Source organism: Periplaneta americana, chromosome 15, assembly GCF_040183065.1.
Source record: "Periplaneta americana isolate PAMFEO1 chromosome 15, P.americana_PAMFEO1_priV1, whole genome shotgun sequence".
In the NCBI taxonomy this organism is placed as follows: domain Eukaryota; kingdom Metazoa; phylum Arthropoda; class Insecta; order Blattodea; family Blattidae; genus Periplaneta; species Periplaneta americana.
This window is the reverse complement of record NC_091131.1, coordinates 28,879,742-28,899,827: the sequence shown is the minus strand read 5'-3', so window position 1 is coordinate 28,899,827 and position 20,086 is coordinate 28,879,742. Positions and strand designations below refer to the sequence as shown.

Here is a 20,086-nt window from a genome sequence, read left to right as displayed (position 1 = left end):
CTATTTGGACCGGTCACAACTCTTAACATCAACTGCTTATACTACGAGACCGGGCGGTCGCTCACCTCTTCTATACTACCGTACATCGGCAACCTGATTGCATGCTGCGTGTGGCAATTCAACGAAGTCTAGTTATAACGGTATAGGCTACATCAAAACAAACAGTACTGAAATTATCGCTCATCTGCTGTCCACGTTTTCCTAGCAACGAAGTATTTATTTATTGTATACAATACAAGGTGGGTCAAAAGTCACTTTCCCCAAACACTTCCTTACATTTAATTATATTCAATTAACATTTGACTATACATTCCTTTATAGATTTTGTTCAAAATGGAATCCCTGTTTATCGATATATATTCACAACGTTTCTTTAGACCAGCGGTGACCAAAACTCGAATTGCAGCGATTACATACGACAGTCAGCCTATGAAGTAAGGAGATGGAGAAAAAGCGCTTGGCATGAAAACTTACAACCAGTGGTGGTTAACATTTTAATATAAAATGCTATTCGATACTGTGGATCATACATTTTAATGATTGCTCATGGTTTATGCTCTTCTGGATTATTTTGATTCATAACTTCAATATCATTGGTGCCCAATAGTTTTCAATGTAACTGTAGGTATATTAATTTCTAACATCTTGATCAATCCCGCGGATAAAAACCTCAAGCTTTGCTGTCTCAGTAATGTCACTGCTGTCATCAAGAGCCAGTGAATAATATACTATTTTTCTTGCTTCTTTTTTAAACTTTCCTATTGAATATAATGAGGAATTTTCTAAATTCTTCTCTCGATACTTGGTCGAGAAATTTGTAGTTTTTCAACATTAAAAATTTCCTATGGACAAGTTATTTAACCTATTTTAATCATTACTCTTTTGAGAAATTCTGTTCTATTAAAAGGCCTTACAGCACGAGATATTTCAAACCCCATTAGGTAGCTGACTTCCTTACATTTATTTATGTCATCTTTCTCTTCCTGGTGTGATTTAAGACATGTCAGTTCCTGGCGTTTAACAGTTCGTTGGCACATAATATTGAATCAGTTTTTGTACAATATTATTATTAAATGAATAACTAATAAATAGTTACCCTAATCTAAAGATTAAGGGGAGAGGGTGGTATTTTTAAAACTTTTTTCCTATTTGGTTTAAAATATTAATTTTTTTGTATGTAGAGAGCTCATAGCTGTGGCAACTGAACCAAATAAAAATATTTTGAGAAAAAAATTATTTGGGGGCCCAAATTTGAAAAAAATATACCCACTGCACGATTGTACTAAAACCGATATATCTAAACCGTTTTTAAAGATAGATTCAAACTTTTTTTGCAATGTATTTGCAATAGCATGTTCTACAAACTGTCTGTAATAGAATTTTGATATTAGTCCCTACGTTTGTAAAATAAACAATTAAAATTTAATAACAATTTTCTGATTTCCTTTCTTGCAAACAAACGGACGTATTTTTTTAAATGAAATCAATTAACAAAATTCTGTTACAGAGAAAAGTTTCCTAACAGTCTAAAGAATGTGTGTTCTAAATTTCATGCATGTATCTTTAATAGTTCAGAAATTATATCCATTTTTGTCTGGCAATGTAGCAAAAAAAAAAAAAAAAAAAAAAAGGAAGTTACTGGAAACCGATAAAAGTGGGCGTGTGATTTAAAAATCCATAGCGCAGGAAGTTTAAAAATGATGTCTCAATATCCGATAAGGACACAAATACCCACAAAATGTTATGTAATGCATTCCACACATATCAAAGGGTATTTTAAAGATTTTTTTTTTATTTAATTTACCGGAAGCAACAAGAAAAGAGGGCGAGTGGTTTAAAAATCCATAACGCAGGAAGTTTAAAAATGGCGACTCAACATCCGATAAGGGCACAAATACCACAAAATGTTATGCTATGCATTCCACACATATCACAGAATATTTTAAAGAAAAAAATTTTTTTTGAAAATTTACTCATTCTTCACTAAAAAATACCATCCTCTCCCCCTAAGGAGATTAAAATTGAGATAAAGCCTAATAATTTTATCCTTCTATGGAGAAGATCTAAAACTATCAATATTCATGCACGTACAGAAGAATTATAGCAACACATACTTAGTGGTCAGTAATAATAATAATAATAATAATAATAATAATAATACATTATTCAGCGTGGCAATTAATGTTTCTATATACTCTTAATTGAACCGTTGAGCAAAGTAAACATATCACATTTTGTCCGACAGAACAACAAAAAATTTCTCCTTCTCATTCTTTACGAAACCACCTCTTACTGCTTGCAGAGACAGAGTTTGTAGAGCGACATGATACCGCCACTGCTTGCCTTCAGTACTTGAATGAAACACACAGCAATGTGTTTGAATGTCTATGATTACACGATGTAATCACGACATCCACTTTGGTCACCGCTGGTTTAGACAATGATTTATAAATGTTCAGAACATAACTCACGATCTTACATATGTTCGCAACAACTTTCTACACATTTAAGGACAGAAATAAAATTATTTAATACATTTAGTATCATAATATACTCCTCTCTTAAATAGACTGAGGATATTGGGCATTAAATCAATAGTTTTCCCAAAACACGGTGTGAAATTTTTCACATAAAACAATTTTTATCTCGAAAAGGTATCAGAAACGAGCAAAATTGTAGTACTGCTTTGTTTGAAATATCTAAAAAATAAAATAACCCCCGAAATTAATGACATTACTTACGGTTCACTCTTTATGTAACTCCATTTGACTGACTAATTCAAACTTACTATATTATGCACAATAAGAAGTTTATTATCACAAAAATTTTGACAGATACCAGCCACAATATCTCCGAAAGGACTGGCCGTGGAATATCAGTTCCAGTACTTAAATTGATCGGTATTATGTCCTCTTGCTGTTCTTCGACGACCTTTTACGGACCCTCTGTGTTTAGGGTATACACTGCTGCGCCGATTTAGTAGAATGTGTTTGAGGTCTAAGAAAGCAGAAAACAGTACAACGTGGTCCGTTGTGACGAGAATCCAAGTCCCCCCGCATACCGGTAAGGCATCGCGTCACAAACACGTTCATGTCTGAGTATTTCTGACAGAGTCAATATTATTCAACGCCTTGAAAACAGCAGGTAGTATTTATTATTTCTATTTTTTCTTTACTTATTTAATTATTTTCTTATTTAATCCTTTATTTATTGCTTCATCTATTTATTTAGTCCTTCATTCATGCATTCATTCCTTCATTCTTTAATTAATTAATTAATTAATTCATTCATTCATTCATTCATTCTATGATTCCTTCCTTCCTTCATTCATCCATTCTTTCATTCATTCGTTCGTTCATTCCATCATTCCTTCATTCATTCACTCACTCATTCCTTTCTTTCTTTCTTCCTTTCTTTTTTCTTTCTTCCTTCCTTTCTTTCTTTCTTCCTTTCTCCCTTTCTTTCTTTCTTTCTTTTTTCTTTCTTTCTTCCTTTCTTCCCTTTTTCTTTCTTTCTTTCTTTCTTTCTTTCTTCCTTTCTTTCTCTCTCTCTTTCTTTCTTCCTTTCTTCCTTCCTTCCTTTCTTTCGTTCTTTCTTTCTTTCTTCTTTCTTTCTTTCTTTCTTTTTGTTCTTCCTTTTTTTTCTTTCTTTCTTCCTTCCTTTTTTCTTTCTTTCTTTCTTCCTTTCTCCCTTTCTTTCTTTCTTTTTTCTTTCTTTCTTCCTTTCTTTCTTTTTTCTTCTTTCCTTTTTCTTTCTTCCTTTCTTTCTTTCTTTCTTTCTTTCTTTCTTCCTTCCTTTCTTCCTTTCTTTCTTTCTTTTTTCTTTCTTTTTTCTTTCTTTCTTCCTTTCTTTTTTCTTCTTTCCTTTTTCTTTCTTTCTTCCTTTCTCCCTTTCTTTCTTTCTTTCTTTTTTTCTTTCTTTCTTCCTTTCTTTCTTTTTTCTTCTTTCCTTTTTCTTTCTTTCTTTCTTTCTTCCTCCCTCTCTTTCTTTCTTTCTTTCTTTCTTTCTTTCTTTCTTTCTTTCCTTCTTTCTTTCTTCCTTTCTTTTTTTCTTTTCTTTATTTACTTACTTATTAATTAATTCATTAATTCATTCATCCATTCATTTACTCATTAATTTATGTATTTATGTATTTATCTATCTGTCTGTCTGTCTGTCTGTTCTCTTATACGGAGGAGGGACCAGAAGATTTACACTGCAACCTGAGGCTTATTGTGCTTACCACTCCTATTCTGTGAATCATTGGGGCTAAACAGCAGCAACATTGATTGATTGATTCGTTCATTCTTTCATTTATTCTATAATCAACATCTATATTCGCCATATATTCAAGAAAATAAAGTTAATTTGTATTAACGTTGTATCAGTTTCACTTTTCATAATGAATTAACAACCTCTTAAATACCCATTCCCGTAAGATCGATTTTTTACTGTCCATAATATTCCTTGACTTTCATGTTCTACCTCAGTGGTATTCAATCTTTTGTGCTAACGTACCCCCAAAATGTATTTGTACCCCAAACTGCATTTCAGTTATATAAGAATTAAGAAAAGTCTATGATTGATGTTGTATTGAAAATAAATATATTATTATTATTATTATTATTATTATTATTATTATTATTATTATTATTATTATTATTATTATTATTATGTGATCGGGGTCCATTATTCTGTAGCTTACCAGTAATTGAGATTTCATCTGACCGCCTTACGAGGGCTGTGCAGATATAGTTGGACGGTGGGGTTGCCACCTTTCAGCATTCCAACCTGAGATATATGAATTAAACAACAAAATAGAAGAATATAGAAATACATGGATGTCTCACATTTCAAGGATGCGGGAGGACAGGATACCATATAAGTTTTGGAAATATAAACCTCGGGGAAGAAGAAATATTGGAAGACCAGCCAAAAGATGGATGGACCAATTTCAGTAGCTGCTACAGGAATCAATTTCCTAATGCATGAAGGATGATGATGATGATGATTATTATTATTATTATTATTATTATTATTATTATTATTATTATTATTATACAGTTATTATTCATGCAATATTAATAGTGATGAATTACGTAAAATGTTATTCAAGCAAAAAATAACAAAAGTTGATACGATGAAAGAAAATATAACATAATGCATTAATAACTGTCAACAAATAAATATGTCAGCATTTTTACATGCGTAATCAGTGGGATGCGTACCCCTTGAGACACCCCGCGTACCCCTGGAGGTAGAGCTGAGACGAGATGTTATGGCACCAACATGCGCGAAGTTTTAAATTGCCGGCCAGCAGGGTAGAGGAGTGGGGGTTGTTTAGGTTACGGTTCTCAAGCTCAGAGCGGCAGGCATATTCGTTTCATCTCTTTCCAAAAACATTCGTCTTACCTTAGTATCACTACTTTCCTACTGAAGAGTCCGAAGCTACCTAATGGAATTACGCCCGCTATTCCATATTTATATTCTTATTCTCTGTCCGAATCAGAGGACTGATCTGTGCTGGAATCAGATGTCCCTAAGTCTATGGAAATGTTCTCCAAAATACGTCCATCACGTGCTCAATTTCAATGTAATTGTTCTCTACTTTCTTCACATAATCATACACTGATAACCATTTTTGGAAGAAGCGATTGCAGAGTCGGCCTCTGCTTATGAGTAGCGTAGAAATTATAAATGAGTCTTCTTATGACTTCCTCATCAAAACTGTCTACAGCTGCAACAATCTTCTTCTTCGGCTGTGATTTTTCCGGACTGGAGAAAGAATCTGCTGTTCCTGCCTCAATATTTTCCCCTTCTTTCCTGATTCTTGCCAAGGTTTGCTTTGAAATACCAGTGGCAGCCAGTACTCTTGCACACACGCTTTTCAGTGGAATTGGTATTCCGTTTACAGCCTCTTCTGACATGAATTTCCATACATTGCATGCTATTTCATGTCCTTGACTATGAACTACTCTATGATTTCACACCTTAGATAATGCCATAATGAGGGCGGTCTGAAGGATAATGTTTTCAGTATTAGCAATAGCGGTAGTAGCAGAACGATCTGAACACTCGGAATGCTAGTAACCAACTAACCCAACACCCCTCCAGTTGAGTGTGAGGGCGAGTCCAAGCAAACGAACTAAAATGCGTCTCTCGCGCCGATGCCATGACTTCTCGTCCGGGCTCTACAGTACGATGCTTGCCGATTGCAGGGACTTGCTCCGCGTGTTATATCTAAGTAGGTAGACATTGGCGTTCTCCTACATCGACGGAGCAGTGTACATAGCACGTGTCTGTGAAACAACCCGCTGTTCTGAAAGTCTCCTCGTTGGTGCAGCTGCTGGTGCGGACCGTGCGGGTGCGGCTGAGCCGCATCTACCAGAGTCTGGGAGACGAGGAGCAGCAGGCAGTGCACGAGCGCCTGGCGCAGTGCCTGGAGGAGGAGCTGGAGCTGCAGTGCGGCGCCTGCAACCTGCCCTTCGGCCTCGACTCGGACAGCCTGGAGGCGCTGCCCTGCTCACACATACTCCATGCCAGGTCCGCTCTATCACTACTTTCACTTTATACATACTACGTTCAAAAAGTTCCCGGAATTTGCTAGTATCATAGAAACAACGTACCTTAAACACTCTTCTACAGCATTCCCTTCAAAATAGTTGCCTTCCGCAACAACACACTTTTGCCAACGCGTGTAGAGTTCCTGGAAGCAGGCCTGGAAGCCATTTTGTGAAACCCGTCTTAGTGCTCTCGTCGCGTTTGCGATAACCTCTTCAGCATTGAATCTCCGTCCTTTCAGATGACTTTTCAGACGGGGAAACAGAAAGTAATCAGGGGGTGAGAGATCAGGAGAGTATGGTGGGTGATCCAAAGCAGTTATGTTGTGCCTGGCAAGAAAATTCTTTACAATAATTGCGCGATAAGCAGGTGCATTGTCATGCATAAGGAACCAGTTGTTTTCTACCCACTTTTCTGGACGCTTCCTTCTCACTGCGTCCCGGAGGCGACGGAGGATTTCTACGTACAATTCTTTCGTTACAGTACGACCTTCTGGAATGAACTCATGGTGGATGAGACCCTGAGAGTCGAAGAAAACTTCCAACATAACTTTGCCTTTGGAAGTGTCCCTAGGAAATTTTTGCTTCCGAGGAGATGTTTTCGATTTCCACTCAGATGACTGTCGTTTAGGGACTGGGTCGTACAAGTAGCACCAAGTTTCATCACCAGCAATAATTTTGTTTAAGAAATCACCATCTTCATCAGCCATACTGATCATGTCCCGAGCAAGAGTCATTCTTGTTTCTTTCTGTTCTGCCGACAACATTTTCGGAACTAACTTCTGAGACACGTAATGCATGTTGAGATGCTTGTGAAGTACATTGTGTACACTTCCGACTGATATTCCGACCTCTGCTGCTATCTCTTTTATGGTTTTACGTCGGTCGTCCCTCACAACATTACTCACATGCTGAGCGATTGCTTCATTTGTTGCAGTTATTGGTCGGTCGCTGCGTACGTCATCTTTGATGCTATCGCGGCCACCAGAAAAGCGTGTATGCCAGGCATACACTTGAGTTTTCATTGCTGCTTCGCCATTATGCTTCTTCCAACAATCTTAATGTCTCTGCAGGACTTTTGTGTAACAAAACACAGAACTTGATATTTGTACGTTGCTCTGTGGACATAAATACAAACTGCGACGAACAAACAAAACACTATGATAAACAATTGCCTACAACTCAAAACCAACAATCGCCATTATCAACAAACTTTAAGGAAATGACATCATGAATGTTACCAACAAAACAAATGTATAATATCCCTTGTTATATATTAATACGAAAAATGGTAGTAAAATTCCGGGAACTTTTTGAACCCAGTAGTATTCATTCAGTGTTCTGCTCAAGGGCAGCACTGCAAACCCAGCATTCTCCAATCCTCCCTATTTTCTGTCTTCCTCTTAGTCTCCGCATATACTGGGAGTTCATTTCAAAGTGTGTCATGACGTCACTGTTGTGAGTCAGCGATTTGAAGTGAGTTTCAGCTTTTATGTCAGAGAAGTTGCCTATTAATCAAGGCGTTCAATCTGAATTTGAGAACGTGTATGGTATATCTTGAACGTCGTAGCAACAGATGGTACGGTTTATGTGCTACCATAACCTTTTTCGAACTGTGTTCTGCGCGGGCAAGTCGTACGCAGGGTATTTATCATCGGTTGCGTACGGCAACATTCCACAACACAAATCAAATGCTCCGTGTCCATGTTGACCGTCGAAGTTAATGTCAATAAATGCTGTACGTAAGTAATCGTCTTAACCCTCTCCCCATATCCCGACAGCAAGAAAAAAAAACTCACTTCAGTACGTGTTTCCAAACAGTTCACATTCTTGCCACTACTGGCGTTACCGTACGTATCGGTAAGTAATCTTCAGAATGAACGCCGTACTTGCTAGGCAACTTCTCTCGCATTTAGGTAATACGCCTCTGCGGAAGTGTAGGAAGATTGAATTCTCTAGGCTCATCGGCTAGCCACATGACGACATACAGCGAGCCATGACACATTTTGAACTGAACACCCAGTATACTGGGTGTTCATTTCAAAGTATGTCATGACGTCACTGTTGTGAGTCAGCTATTTGAAGCGAATTTCAGCTTTTATGTCAGAGAAGTTGCCTATTAATCAAGGCGTTCAATCTGAATTCGAGAACGTGTACGGTATATCTTGAACGTCGTAGCAACAGATGGTATGGTCTGTGTGCTACCATAACCTCTTTCGAACTGTGTTCTGCGCGGGCAAGTTGTACGCAGGGTATTTGTTATCATCCGTTGCGTACGGCAACATTCCACAACACAAATCAAATGCTCCGTGTCCATGTTGACCGTCGAAGTTAATGTCAATAAATACTGTACACAAGTAATCGTCTTAACCCTCTCCCCACATCTCGACAGTAAGAAAAAAACTCACCTCAGTACGTGTTTCTAAACAGCTCACATTCCTGCCACTACCGGCGTTACGGTACTTATCGATAAGTATAGTTTGACAACTTCAAGTGAAACCCCGTAAAACACGCCAACTCCTGGAATCTCTCTCTTTCTTTCTTCTCTCTCCCTCGCTCCTCGTCATTCAGTCACCAATCACCACGTAAATATCTGAGAGGGGGTGTGTGGGCATCGCGACCAATAGAAGAACCACTCTCCAGTATTACCACAATCACGGATTCTTCATTTTTGCCTCGACTGTCGGCTAGGAAGGTTCCATTATGCTAGCATTGCAGGCAACTAGTCAACCTTTTAATGCTTTTGTTAGCAGGTTTGACAAACTGTGAGTGGACCTGCAAATATAGTGCATAGTGCTCTCTCCCTTCCCCCCATGCTTTCTCACTTGCCCCTCCCCAAGACAGCCAGCGCTCACGTAGTAACTCGGTCAGGGTTTCAGTTCGATTTGTCAATCTATACTCTTCTGAATGAACGCCGTACTTGCTAGGCAACTTCTCTGGCACATAAGTAATATGCACCTGCGGAAGTGTAGGAAGATTGAATTCTCTAGGTTCATCGGCTAGCCACATGACGGCATACAGCGAGTCAAGACACACTTTGAACTGAACACGCAGTATATTAATGTTGTTTATCTGATGTCTTCTTCTGCCCCGAACTCTTCTCCCGTTCACCATTCCTTCCAGTGCATCTTTCAGAAGGCTGTTTCTTCTCAACCAGTGGCCCAGCTAATTCCTCCTCCTCTTCCTGATCAGTTTCAGAATCATTCTTTCTTCCCCAATGTTTCCAACACAGTTTCGTTTCTTTATTTTATATTGTTATCCTATTACTGTAAACTATTATCTTATATTGACTGAACATATTGGGAATTAAATCAATAGCTTTCCCGAAACAAGCTATGAAATGTTTAACAGAAAATAATTTTTATCTCGGAAAGGAAGTAAAAACGAGCAAAATTGTTTTTGCTTGAAATATCTCAAAGATTGATATTGTACGAAATGGAAACAAAAAAATTGGAGATTTATCCTTCGAAGAGGTGGAAAAATTCAAATATCTTGGAGCAACAGTAACAAATGAAGATTCCACTGCAAGAATGATGGATGTCATTTCGAATACATATTGCAGGAGAACCAATTGAATGTTTGAAATGCTTAGCGCTCAAAGCTTAACTGTGATTTTCCGATCATTACTGGACAATGACTATCAGTGTAAATGCCATATATAACTGTATGTACATTCTATATGTCTTAAGCTAAACGTTGACAGTCTTGGTTCATTTTCGACAAGAAAGTGACATCCATCATTCTTGCAGTGGACTCTTCAAATATAAGTGACACTCGGGAGGAAATTAAACGCAGAATAAACATGGGAAATGCCTATTATTATTTAGTTGAGAAGCTTTTGTCATCTAGTCTGCTGTCAAAAAATCTAAAAGTTATAATTTACAAAACAGTTATATTACCGGTTGTTCTGTATGGCTGTGAAACTTGGACTCTCACTTTGAGAGAGGAACAGATATTAAGGATGTTTGAGAATAAGGTTCTTAGAAAAATATTTGGAGCTGAGAGGGATAAAGTTGCAGGAGAATGGAGAAAGTTACACAACGCAGAACTGCATGCATTGTATTCTTCACCTGACATAATTAGGGACATTAAATCCAGACGTTTGAAGTGGGCAGGACATGTAGCACGTATGGGAGAATTCAGAAATGCATATGGAGTGTTATTAAATAAGTATATAATAAATTTTCAATCTTAAGACATATCAACTTGCAAATGTTTATTTGCTATTTAATAAGATATATGAACGTTTTCGCCGTTTGGAGCATCTTCAGATATAACAAAAACATATAATCTGAACCTATAATAATAATAATAATAAATTATGCAAATAACAAGAATAAAGAACAATGTATGTATGCAATGCATGAGATTCGTGAGCTTTATGTAAAATGTGAAATAATTGTTGATATAATCTTTAGATTTGAAATTGAATTGGACGGATATTTTATACATATAGCTCATGTTACAAATAAATTATCGTATACCCTACGACAATCCTCAACTAATGACTATTCTTAAAATCTATTTTATACATTATCATTATAAATTTTAACATTATTGACAAATTTTAATCATAATTGTATATTTTATTTGTAACATGAGCTATATGTATAAAATATCCGTCCAATTCAATTTCAAATCTAAAGATTATATCAACAATTATCCTGTATTATTTCACATTTTACATAAAGCTCATGAATCTCATGCATTGCATACATACATTGTTCTTTATTCTTTGTTATTTGCATAATTTATTATTATTATAGGTTCAGATTATATGTTTTTGTTATATCTGAAGATGCCCCAAACGGCGAAAACGTTCATATATCTTATTAAATAGCAAATAAACATTTGCAAGTTGATATGTCTTAAGATTGAAAATTTATTATATACTTATTTAATAATTCACTATGCATATTGAAATATAAAAATGAATTCTAAATTATGGAGTGTTAGTTGAGAGAAAAGAAGGAAAAAGACCTTTGGGGAGGCCGAGACGTAGATGGGAGGATAATATTAAAATGGATTTGAGGGAGGTGGGATATGACGATAGAGACTGGATTAATCTTACACAGGATAGGGACCGATGGCGGGCTTATCTGAGGGCGGCAATGAACCTGTAGGTTCCTTAAATCCATTTGTAAGTAAGTAAGTATCTCAAATATTAATCCCTGAATTTAATGAATTATTTACGGTACCCTCTGTACAGATCTTGGATGGTGTTTTGCGGAATATAGATAATTTAGAACTGTAAATGTGATTAACATAACTCAAGAAATGCCGATGTAAAATAAATCGCTTTACTTTCATGATTTCTTCTATACTTTCGGCTTCCAGATGTGCTCACGACATCCTGAAACGAAGAGACAAGAAGAAGAAGCGCCTTTGTCCAGATTGCCACCGGTCCGTGAGCTCGAGGCTCTACCTGTATTGCGATGACCCTCACAACATGAATCAACATCGCTCCACGTTCAGCCTCGCGAGCCTGAGTCTCAGGGCCAGCAGCCTCACCCTCAACAGCCATCAAGCAACCTCATCCGTCTAGGACGGGAACACTGCCAACACCAACACAATGACGGAGTCTCAGGGCTGCCAACCTGAAACGCCACGGGTTGAGATAGATAAAAATATAACTTGTGTGGGGATGCATTTGTTACAATGCTCGGTCCAAATAATTCAGTCTAAATGAAAGAGGAAACTATTAAAATCGTGATATTTGTGAATGTAAATGCCCTACATTTTAACAAAATGCTCATCCAGTATAGTGTTGTGTTTGTTGTTATGTTTTATGAAAATTTATGGACATACTTAAATAGATCCCTGACCTCTCACAGACCCAAAGTGCACATTACTGTGGTCAGCTGTTGAATGCATTACTATAGGAAAAGAGGCGGGTGGGCCCCATAAGGCGTCATTTTGGTATAATTAATATTAATCCTAGTCAAAATACACCATAGGGTGGCCAGATTTTGAGTCATATTTAATACATTTAAAGTAATGTAAGGTGAAAGCATATTTTCTGAATTGTTTCTGAGAAATCCTTACAGTCTGCAGCAATAAACACACACTTACTTACTTACTTACTTACTTACTTACTTACTTACTTACTTACTTACTTACTTACTTACTTACTTACTTACTTACTGGCTTTTAAGGAACCCGGAGCCTCATTGCCGCCATCACATAAGCCTGCCATTGGTCCCTTTCCTGAGCAAGATTAATCCAGTCTCTACCGTCATATCCCACCTCCCTCAAATCCGTTTTAATATTATCTTCTCATCTACGTCTCGGCCTCCCAAAGGTCTTTTCCCCTCTGGCCTCCCAACTAACACTCTATATGCATTTCTGGATTCGCCCATACGTGCTACATGCCCTGCCCATCTCAAACGCCTGGATTTAATGTTCCTAATTATGTCAGGTGAAGGATACAATGCGTGCAGCTCTGCGTTGTGTAACTTTCTCCTTTCTCCTGTAACTTCATCCCTCTTAGCCCCAAATATTTTCCTAAGAACCTTATTCTCAAAAACCCTCAATCTCTGTTCCTCTCTCAAAGTGAGAGTCCAAGTTTCACAACCATACAGGACAACCGGTAATATAACTGTTTTATAAATTCTAACTTTCAGATTTTTTGACGGCAGTCTAGATGACAAAAGCTTCTCAACCGAATAATAACACGCATTTCCCATATTTATTCTGCGTTTAATTTCCTCCCGAGTGTCACTTCTATTTGTTACTGTTGCTCCAAGATATTTGAATTTTTTCCACCTCTTCGAAGGATAAATCTCCAACTTTTATAGTTCCATTTCGTACAATATTCTGTTCACGAGACATAATCATGTACTTAGTCTTTTCGGGATTTACTTCCAACCCTATCCCTTTACTTGCTTCAAGTAGAATTTCCGCGTTTTCCCTAATTGTTTGTGGATTTTCTCGTAACATATTCACGTCATCTTCATAGACAAATAGCTGATGTAACCCGTTCAATTCCAAACCCTCTGTGTTATCCTGAACTTTCCTAATGGCATATTCTAGAGCGAAGTTAAAAAGTAAAGGTGATAGTGCATCTCCCTGCTTTAGCCCGCAGTGAATTGGAAAAGCATCAGATAGAACTGGCCTATACGGACTCTGCTGTAAGTTTCACTAAGACACATTTTAATTAATCGAACTAGTTTCTTGGGAATACCAAATTCAATAAGAATATTATATAAAACTTCTCCCTTAAACACACACACACACACACACACACACGGTGTCTTAAAACTAAAATTTCGTCAATTTCAGCATCAAAATAATAATATTTACTGTTCAGTATGATGCGGAAATAAAATAAAAAATTGAATGACAAAATAAAAGTTTCGTGTAGAAATATAGAAGTACTAGTTAACTGCATTTACTGTTCATTTCTCTTCTGCTATGTTTCTTGCAGACTATACTAGCATTTTGCTAGACTGCGAAGACTATTGATTATTTTACTAGGAGATTCGCAAAAACAAAAATAAGATGGCGTATGAAATCAGACGTATGCAAGTAATGAAAAACGAAGAGGTAGAAACAAAATTTCGAGTAGTTATGTTGAAGTATTATGAATTGCATTTAAAAGTGACTTCTGGTGATCGCAGTTTCATAGTTTATAGACAAATGACTGTACACCAAAACTCGTCAGACTCTAAATAATATACCTGACGATAGTATGTTGGATTATAGGTTAATAGTTACAGTGCATCTGGAACTATATACCTTACCCGTTCTTAGAAAATGTAGGAATGCCGGAACTAGTCAACACCGACGTAATATTATGAAATTAAGAATTTTCTTCAGTATTGCTCGAATCTGAAAATATTACAGCATGACGAAACATTTTACTTAAAAATGAAATTGTTCAGCTTATGAATTTAAAATTCGTTAATAATAATAATATACAGAATGTTTCGAAAGATTTTTGTGAAATGCTGGGTGATGAAAGATTTGTATCTGAAACATTTAAAAAAAATAGAGCGTTGTTTCAGAGATACAATATTTTTAAGTTTAATTTGAAACTGTGATGTTGTGATACGATTTCCATTACATGAAGTTACTATTATTTAATTGGAATTCCAGTAGCATCAGAACAACATGAAAATATCATTCAGTAATACTTTTTTTGCACGATCATGTTTTTTGCTGTATTTACAGATATTGTTGTTAGGCTTTGAAAGTTAGAATTCTCACACAGAAACTTGTTGCTAGGGAAGCCATTCTTCATAACATAAAACTATACTGAAGGAATATATTGTATTTGCAATTTTAAAAATATAATCGTGCAAAAAATGTTGTACAGTACACGTTTGTGAAGTGCATTACAAAATCTCGGAAATTGAAAAACTCGCTTTGCTCTTTTTTCAAACTTTTCTTCGGTTTTGTAAAAAGCACTTCCCAACCTTGTATCGTAATATACTATTTATTGTTAGTTAGAAAATATCCGTTCGTATCACCAGTGTTATATCAACATTAAATTTATCACGCTGGGGAGCCTTATGTTTATTTACAAGATTTGTTCAAAGTGTCCTCCATCCAAAAAATCGGATATAGAAAATAATATAATTTTAACATGCAACTGATTCTATGACAGATAACGGATATTGTCCACAAATTTACGATTGCCTATTTTCTTACGTTTTTTTGCCGTCTCGGATATTTTGTAGTATGCATTTGTTATTATCTAGAGTGGAAGTTTAAGAATGAAATGATTAAATCAAGTTCATTCATTATTCAGAAAAGTTACTTGCATTCTCAAGGTTAGTGATCTAACTTTACTTCTTCCAGATTCGATCATCATCAAAGGGAGGCGTTTGTTTACAAAACATAACCCCCCTCTAGAGTCATGACGTATAGACAAGTAAAGGAAGGGTGCTAGACACGATAATGAACATCATATGTTAGAATATTTCAACTGTAATTATTTCGCAATCCATTCAAAGTAATGATGTTACTTTCCATAATCTACCATTTCACAGATAGGCCTGCATTTTGAATCACACAGTATATATTTGGTAATGAAAGTTCTAAAATATTATCAATCTCGAAATTATTTTAGCAAAGTTTTACCAAAGTAAGGGGAAATACAGAACCTTCTATTCCTAACAAAAAACAAGCTAGCCTACGTCTATCTAACCGCCGAGACGTAATTCTAAATAACATGTAATTCTATTGCTCACATTAAAAATAATGACTCCACACAACAGAGACCCTAGCAACGAGAATATCTGCAGTTGCAGAGATGAAAACGATAGTCTAGGTTAAGAGATATGCTTTAAGACTCGGACTGAGTGAGCGGATTATCTATGAATCGTGAGTGTCATGAGAACCGCGGATCGTATGCTCCCGGCCGGGAATGTGATATGGAAGTTAAACTCGCGACACCAGAGTTATTGCATAACAAAATACTTACTTACAAATGGCTTTTAGAGAACCCGGAAGTTCATTACCGCCATCATATACGCCCGTTACAGGTCCCTATTCTGAGAAAGATTAATCCAGTCCCTACCATCATATCCCACCTCCCTCAAATCCATTTTAATATTATCCTCCCATCTACGTCTCGGCTTTCCCAAAGGTCTTTTTCCCTCAGGTCTTCCAATTAACACTCTATACGCATTTCTAGATTCATTCATACGTGCTACATGCCCTGCCCTCACACATCTGGATTTAATGTTCCTAATTATGTTAGGTGAAGAATACAGTGCGTGTAGTTTTGCATTGTGTAACTTCCTCCATTCTCCTATAACTTCATCCTTCTTAGACACCGAAAAGCATGAGTATATTTTTCTATAAAATACTTCATAGGTATTGTAGTACTTCATTTTTTTTATTTGTCTTTCATCACATTGATGTATGATCTACGCGCATTTCATATTCTTGCATTGAAATATGTTTTGATTCACTAGCTTATTGCAGGAAAAGTATGAATGTTGAGTTGAATAAACTTAAATAAAATACACTGTCAGAAAAATTATTATTACACCACTAATCAGCATGTAAATATAGAACATCTGGCCACCCTAGAACACACCAAATTCTCGCATAATATATTATAATTTTAAAATACCACGCATAAAATATTATTTAATTAAAGAAAGTAAATTAAACGAGAGGAGACCATTATGTACCGAATTTCTTCCTCCTTATAAGAAAAATGTCCCTTATATTATTTCTTACATAAATCAAATTATGAAGTTAGAATTGAATATACATTGACATTATTTAAGTGCTAGAGAAGGATTATATTTAAGTCAACTCGCTCTATCTTGCCATCAAACGTTGCAGTGAACTGTCAGTGTAAAATTATTAACTAAGTTAAAAGTTAATATTTTTACTAATATTCTATCTGAATAATTTTAATATGGACATTATCGTTGATAAGAATATTTCTACAAAACGCTGCCTGTTCAACTATAGTTATTCTAGATATCATTTTAAGAAATGATCACCTTGTTCCCTAAGTTCTTATAGGCTTGTCAATTTCTATCAAGCTATTGCATTTATTATGTAACAAAATTTTAAGCAAATTTTGGAATTTAGTACCAATCTTATCTGGCATCCCCCCTTTAAACACGCGTATTTTCTTTTGATTCCTTGTCCAATATAGATTTGGTTTCTTGTGTAGGTTCTCTAAACTTGTATTAATTTTTGTAGTTCTGTGTAGAAGACGATTTATGAAAAATAAGCTAACGTTCTTTCATCTTGAAAATTCTAACATACGAATCATATTTTAGATACATCTTCTTCTGTAGTGTATTTACTGTTTGTCGTAATTAGAGACTGGATTTCCATGCACTATCAAATTATAAAACATACATATTCAAACACTATCAAATTCTCAACCTTTCATAGTGAATTAAATAAAACATAAAAATACGCATTATCATATATTTATTTGTCACTCTAAATTCTTTGTTTTGTTTCATATTTGCATCGTGCACAACTATAACGATTTTCACTACTTTTGTTGAAATCAGTACTTACAAGGGAAGGGTTACGGCTCGAACAGGAATTTCGTATCCAAAATTTGTATACATCTTTACATCTCTGTAAAGCTCCCAAAAGCATTCGTTTGCGTAATGTGTGGTTTGTCTGTTAGAGCACTGTATAAGTTGAGGGGTGGGGAGAGCACTGCACAAGTTAAGGGGATGGGACATCTTACCCATAAGCATAGCACTAGCCTAGAAGCTAGTGCGAGAGGTAAAATGTCTAAAGCCCATTGAAGAACATTTTTCTCCAACGTTCTGTCTAAAAATATTGCACCTAATCAAAAATGTACACTGTTGTGTGATTCATTGAATGCGCACAAGGACACAACCTTAATAAATGAATCATTCCAAGGATTGTATGATCATTCCACCTAAAAAAAAACTAAATACATGCAGACTCTGAATATCTATTTCCTTAGACAATACAAAATATATGCTCGGAGGATAACAGATTACATAAGGACTCTTGCTGGGAATCCAGAACTTAGCTTGGGAAATCGAGTGTTTATAATGAAAATGCACTCTGTTATTCATAATCAGTTGTCTGCTCTAGTATTCCGCCCTATGCTTCAGTATTCCTGGCAGTCAGCTGGCTACGTGAATCCTGTGCAAGTCTCGGACTTCAAAAATGTAATTCTGCTGGCATTTGATTTTTCAGCAATGGTGTGTGGTTCAGAAGATTGTTCAGGTGTCGCTTCTGCGTGTTGTGCTTATTTCTCTGCTCCATGCTGTTTCATGCATTTTATAGAAAATCCTCATGTACATTTTTAAAGAAGTGTATTCACCAATACTAACCAAACAGAAAGTTACACAAATAAATGCTTTTACGGACTTCATCATCATTGTAAGGCAAGCCTCTGTACAAATGTTTAACCAAAAATGCCTGTTCGAACCGAAACCCTTCCTTTGTTAGTATTCAGTGGGCCCCAACCAGCACAAAATTACATTATTTAGCGAAAGGTTTATTTGCGGAACCATGTCTACTGGAACTTTTTTCTTCTCTTCGCTTTCACTTCTAATCTCTACTTTTTTATCATCACTTTGAAACACTCTGTATATAGAATTAGAAGTCTTGAAATTGGTGGATATGAAGACTGAGTAATGAAGAATGATTTAATAAAAATACAGGAGTATCCTGTCTCTAATTATCAAACGAATAAATGCAAGAAAGGATGCATATAAAGGTAACAGCAACACGACATCGTATAACATCCGAAAAAATATGTCACTTCTGGTCTTTGTTTCATGAGACAGGGCATTGATATGAAAACAGAAAACGAAATCTTACAAACAGCTGTTAGAAGTAACGTCGAACCTTCGCTAGCACTTTATAAAATATTATTGTAATGATATGTAATTTTTTTCTCAGTTTTTCACCCAGGATACATCTTAATAATAAGAAGTACGGAAGTAGGTTGTAAAATTAATTTCGTGTGATATCTGTTTCTCTTACAGTTAATTTCATTATATGATGTATTTTATATTTGCATAAAAAATTTACGATCAACCTAGACAAAGCTGAGACGCATAATCATTGTCCACTTCTAGTAGTCTTTATATTAAAGAAAATAAAGTACCGTACCATACTGAGGACACACACTACATTGGCGACTCTTACATTGATATAATATGGAAACGAAATTTGAACAATAATGAAACAACATAAAGCAGATTATTCTGAGAAGATATCAAATTCATCGGAAAAAAGCGATTGTATATTGTTATACTACAAAAGAAATTGTTGAATCATACAGGAGCTTCAAATTAATACAATTTTATGAAAAATTGATTTACGTTCAATAGTACGGCTGCAACACATCTAGGAAATTAATTTTGAAAGATTTGAAGACATAATTTTACGAAATAAACTCAAGTGGCAGATACTTATAGGCGAAATTCATTTAATAAATAGATCAAAATAGATTCGTGAAGGAGAATGAAGTAATGATTGTGGAATTATCGATTACAATCGTACTAATTATGACATTATATCATAAGTTCGAAGTATGCAATTTATTCTACGAATTAAATCCTTTCTTTATCAATAAAAATAATATTAATATTATTATAAGAATAAACTACTGCGATGACTTAATATTTCGATGGTCATCAAAAGTAGTAATTTTCAACTTATGCCATAAAGTGTTTTTGATAAGCTACGGTATGTTTGTAGTAACTTTGTAACAAACCGTTACAGGTTTGTGGAAAATAGTAAGTTTTATTAATTATTGCTTAAATTATGCAATGAGAAAACTAGTTCCATTTGCATGACATTGTTTTTCTATTCTTAATAACAAAGTTGTAATTAGTTTTTATCTTATCTTCGGTGAGTAACTTTAAAGTAACTAATACATATTTAAATAATCCATTTTCAATATGTCACTATTTTTATTACGCGTCTAAAGTAAAATAAAGTAAAACTACAATGCCTATATTCCAGTTGCAGCATTAGAATATCATTCTGCTTCGGTAACTTCCAGTGTTCATTTTAGATCTGCTTGTGGCGATTGAATTCCTTTTAGATCTACTTGTGGCGATTGA

General features: G+C 35.6%; 1 protein-coding gene across 1 annotated transcript in view; it reads left to right on the top strand.

The window, feature by feature from the left end:
- Positions 1–14,895, top strand: part of LOC138715613 (43 kDa receptor-associated protein of the synapse) — a 102,999-nt gene extending 88,104 nt beyond the window's left edge. The window contains exons 8-9 of the mRNA XM_069848688.1: positions 6,323–6,522; positions 11,877–14,895. Of these exons, the coding sequence (XP_069704789.1) occupies positions 6,323–6,522; positions 11,877–12,084 (408 nt within the window). The 3' untranslated portion in view covers positions 12,085–14,895. The remainder of the gene's footprint in view (positions 1–6,322; positions 6,523–11,876) is intronic.
- The last annotated feature ends 5,191 nt before the right edge of the window (positions 14,896–20,086 follow it).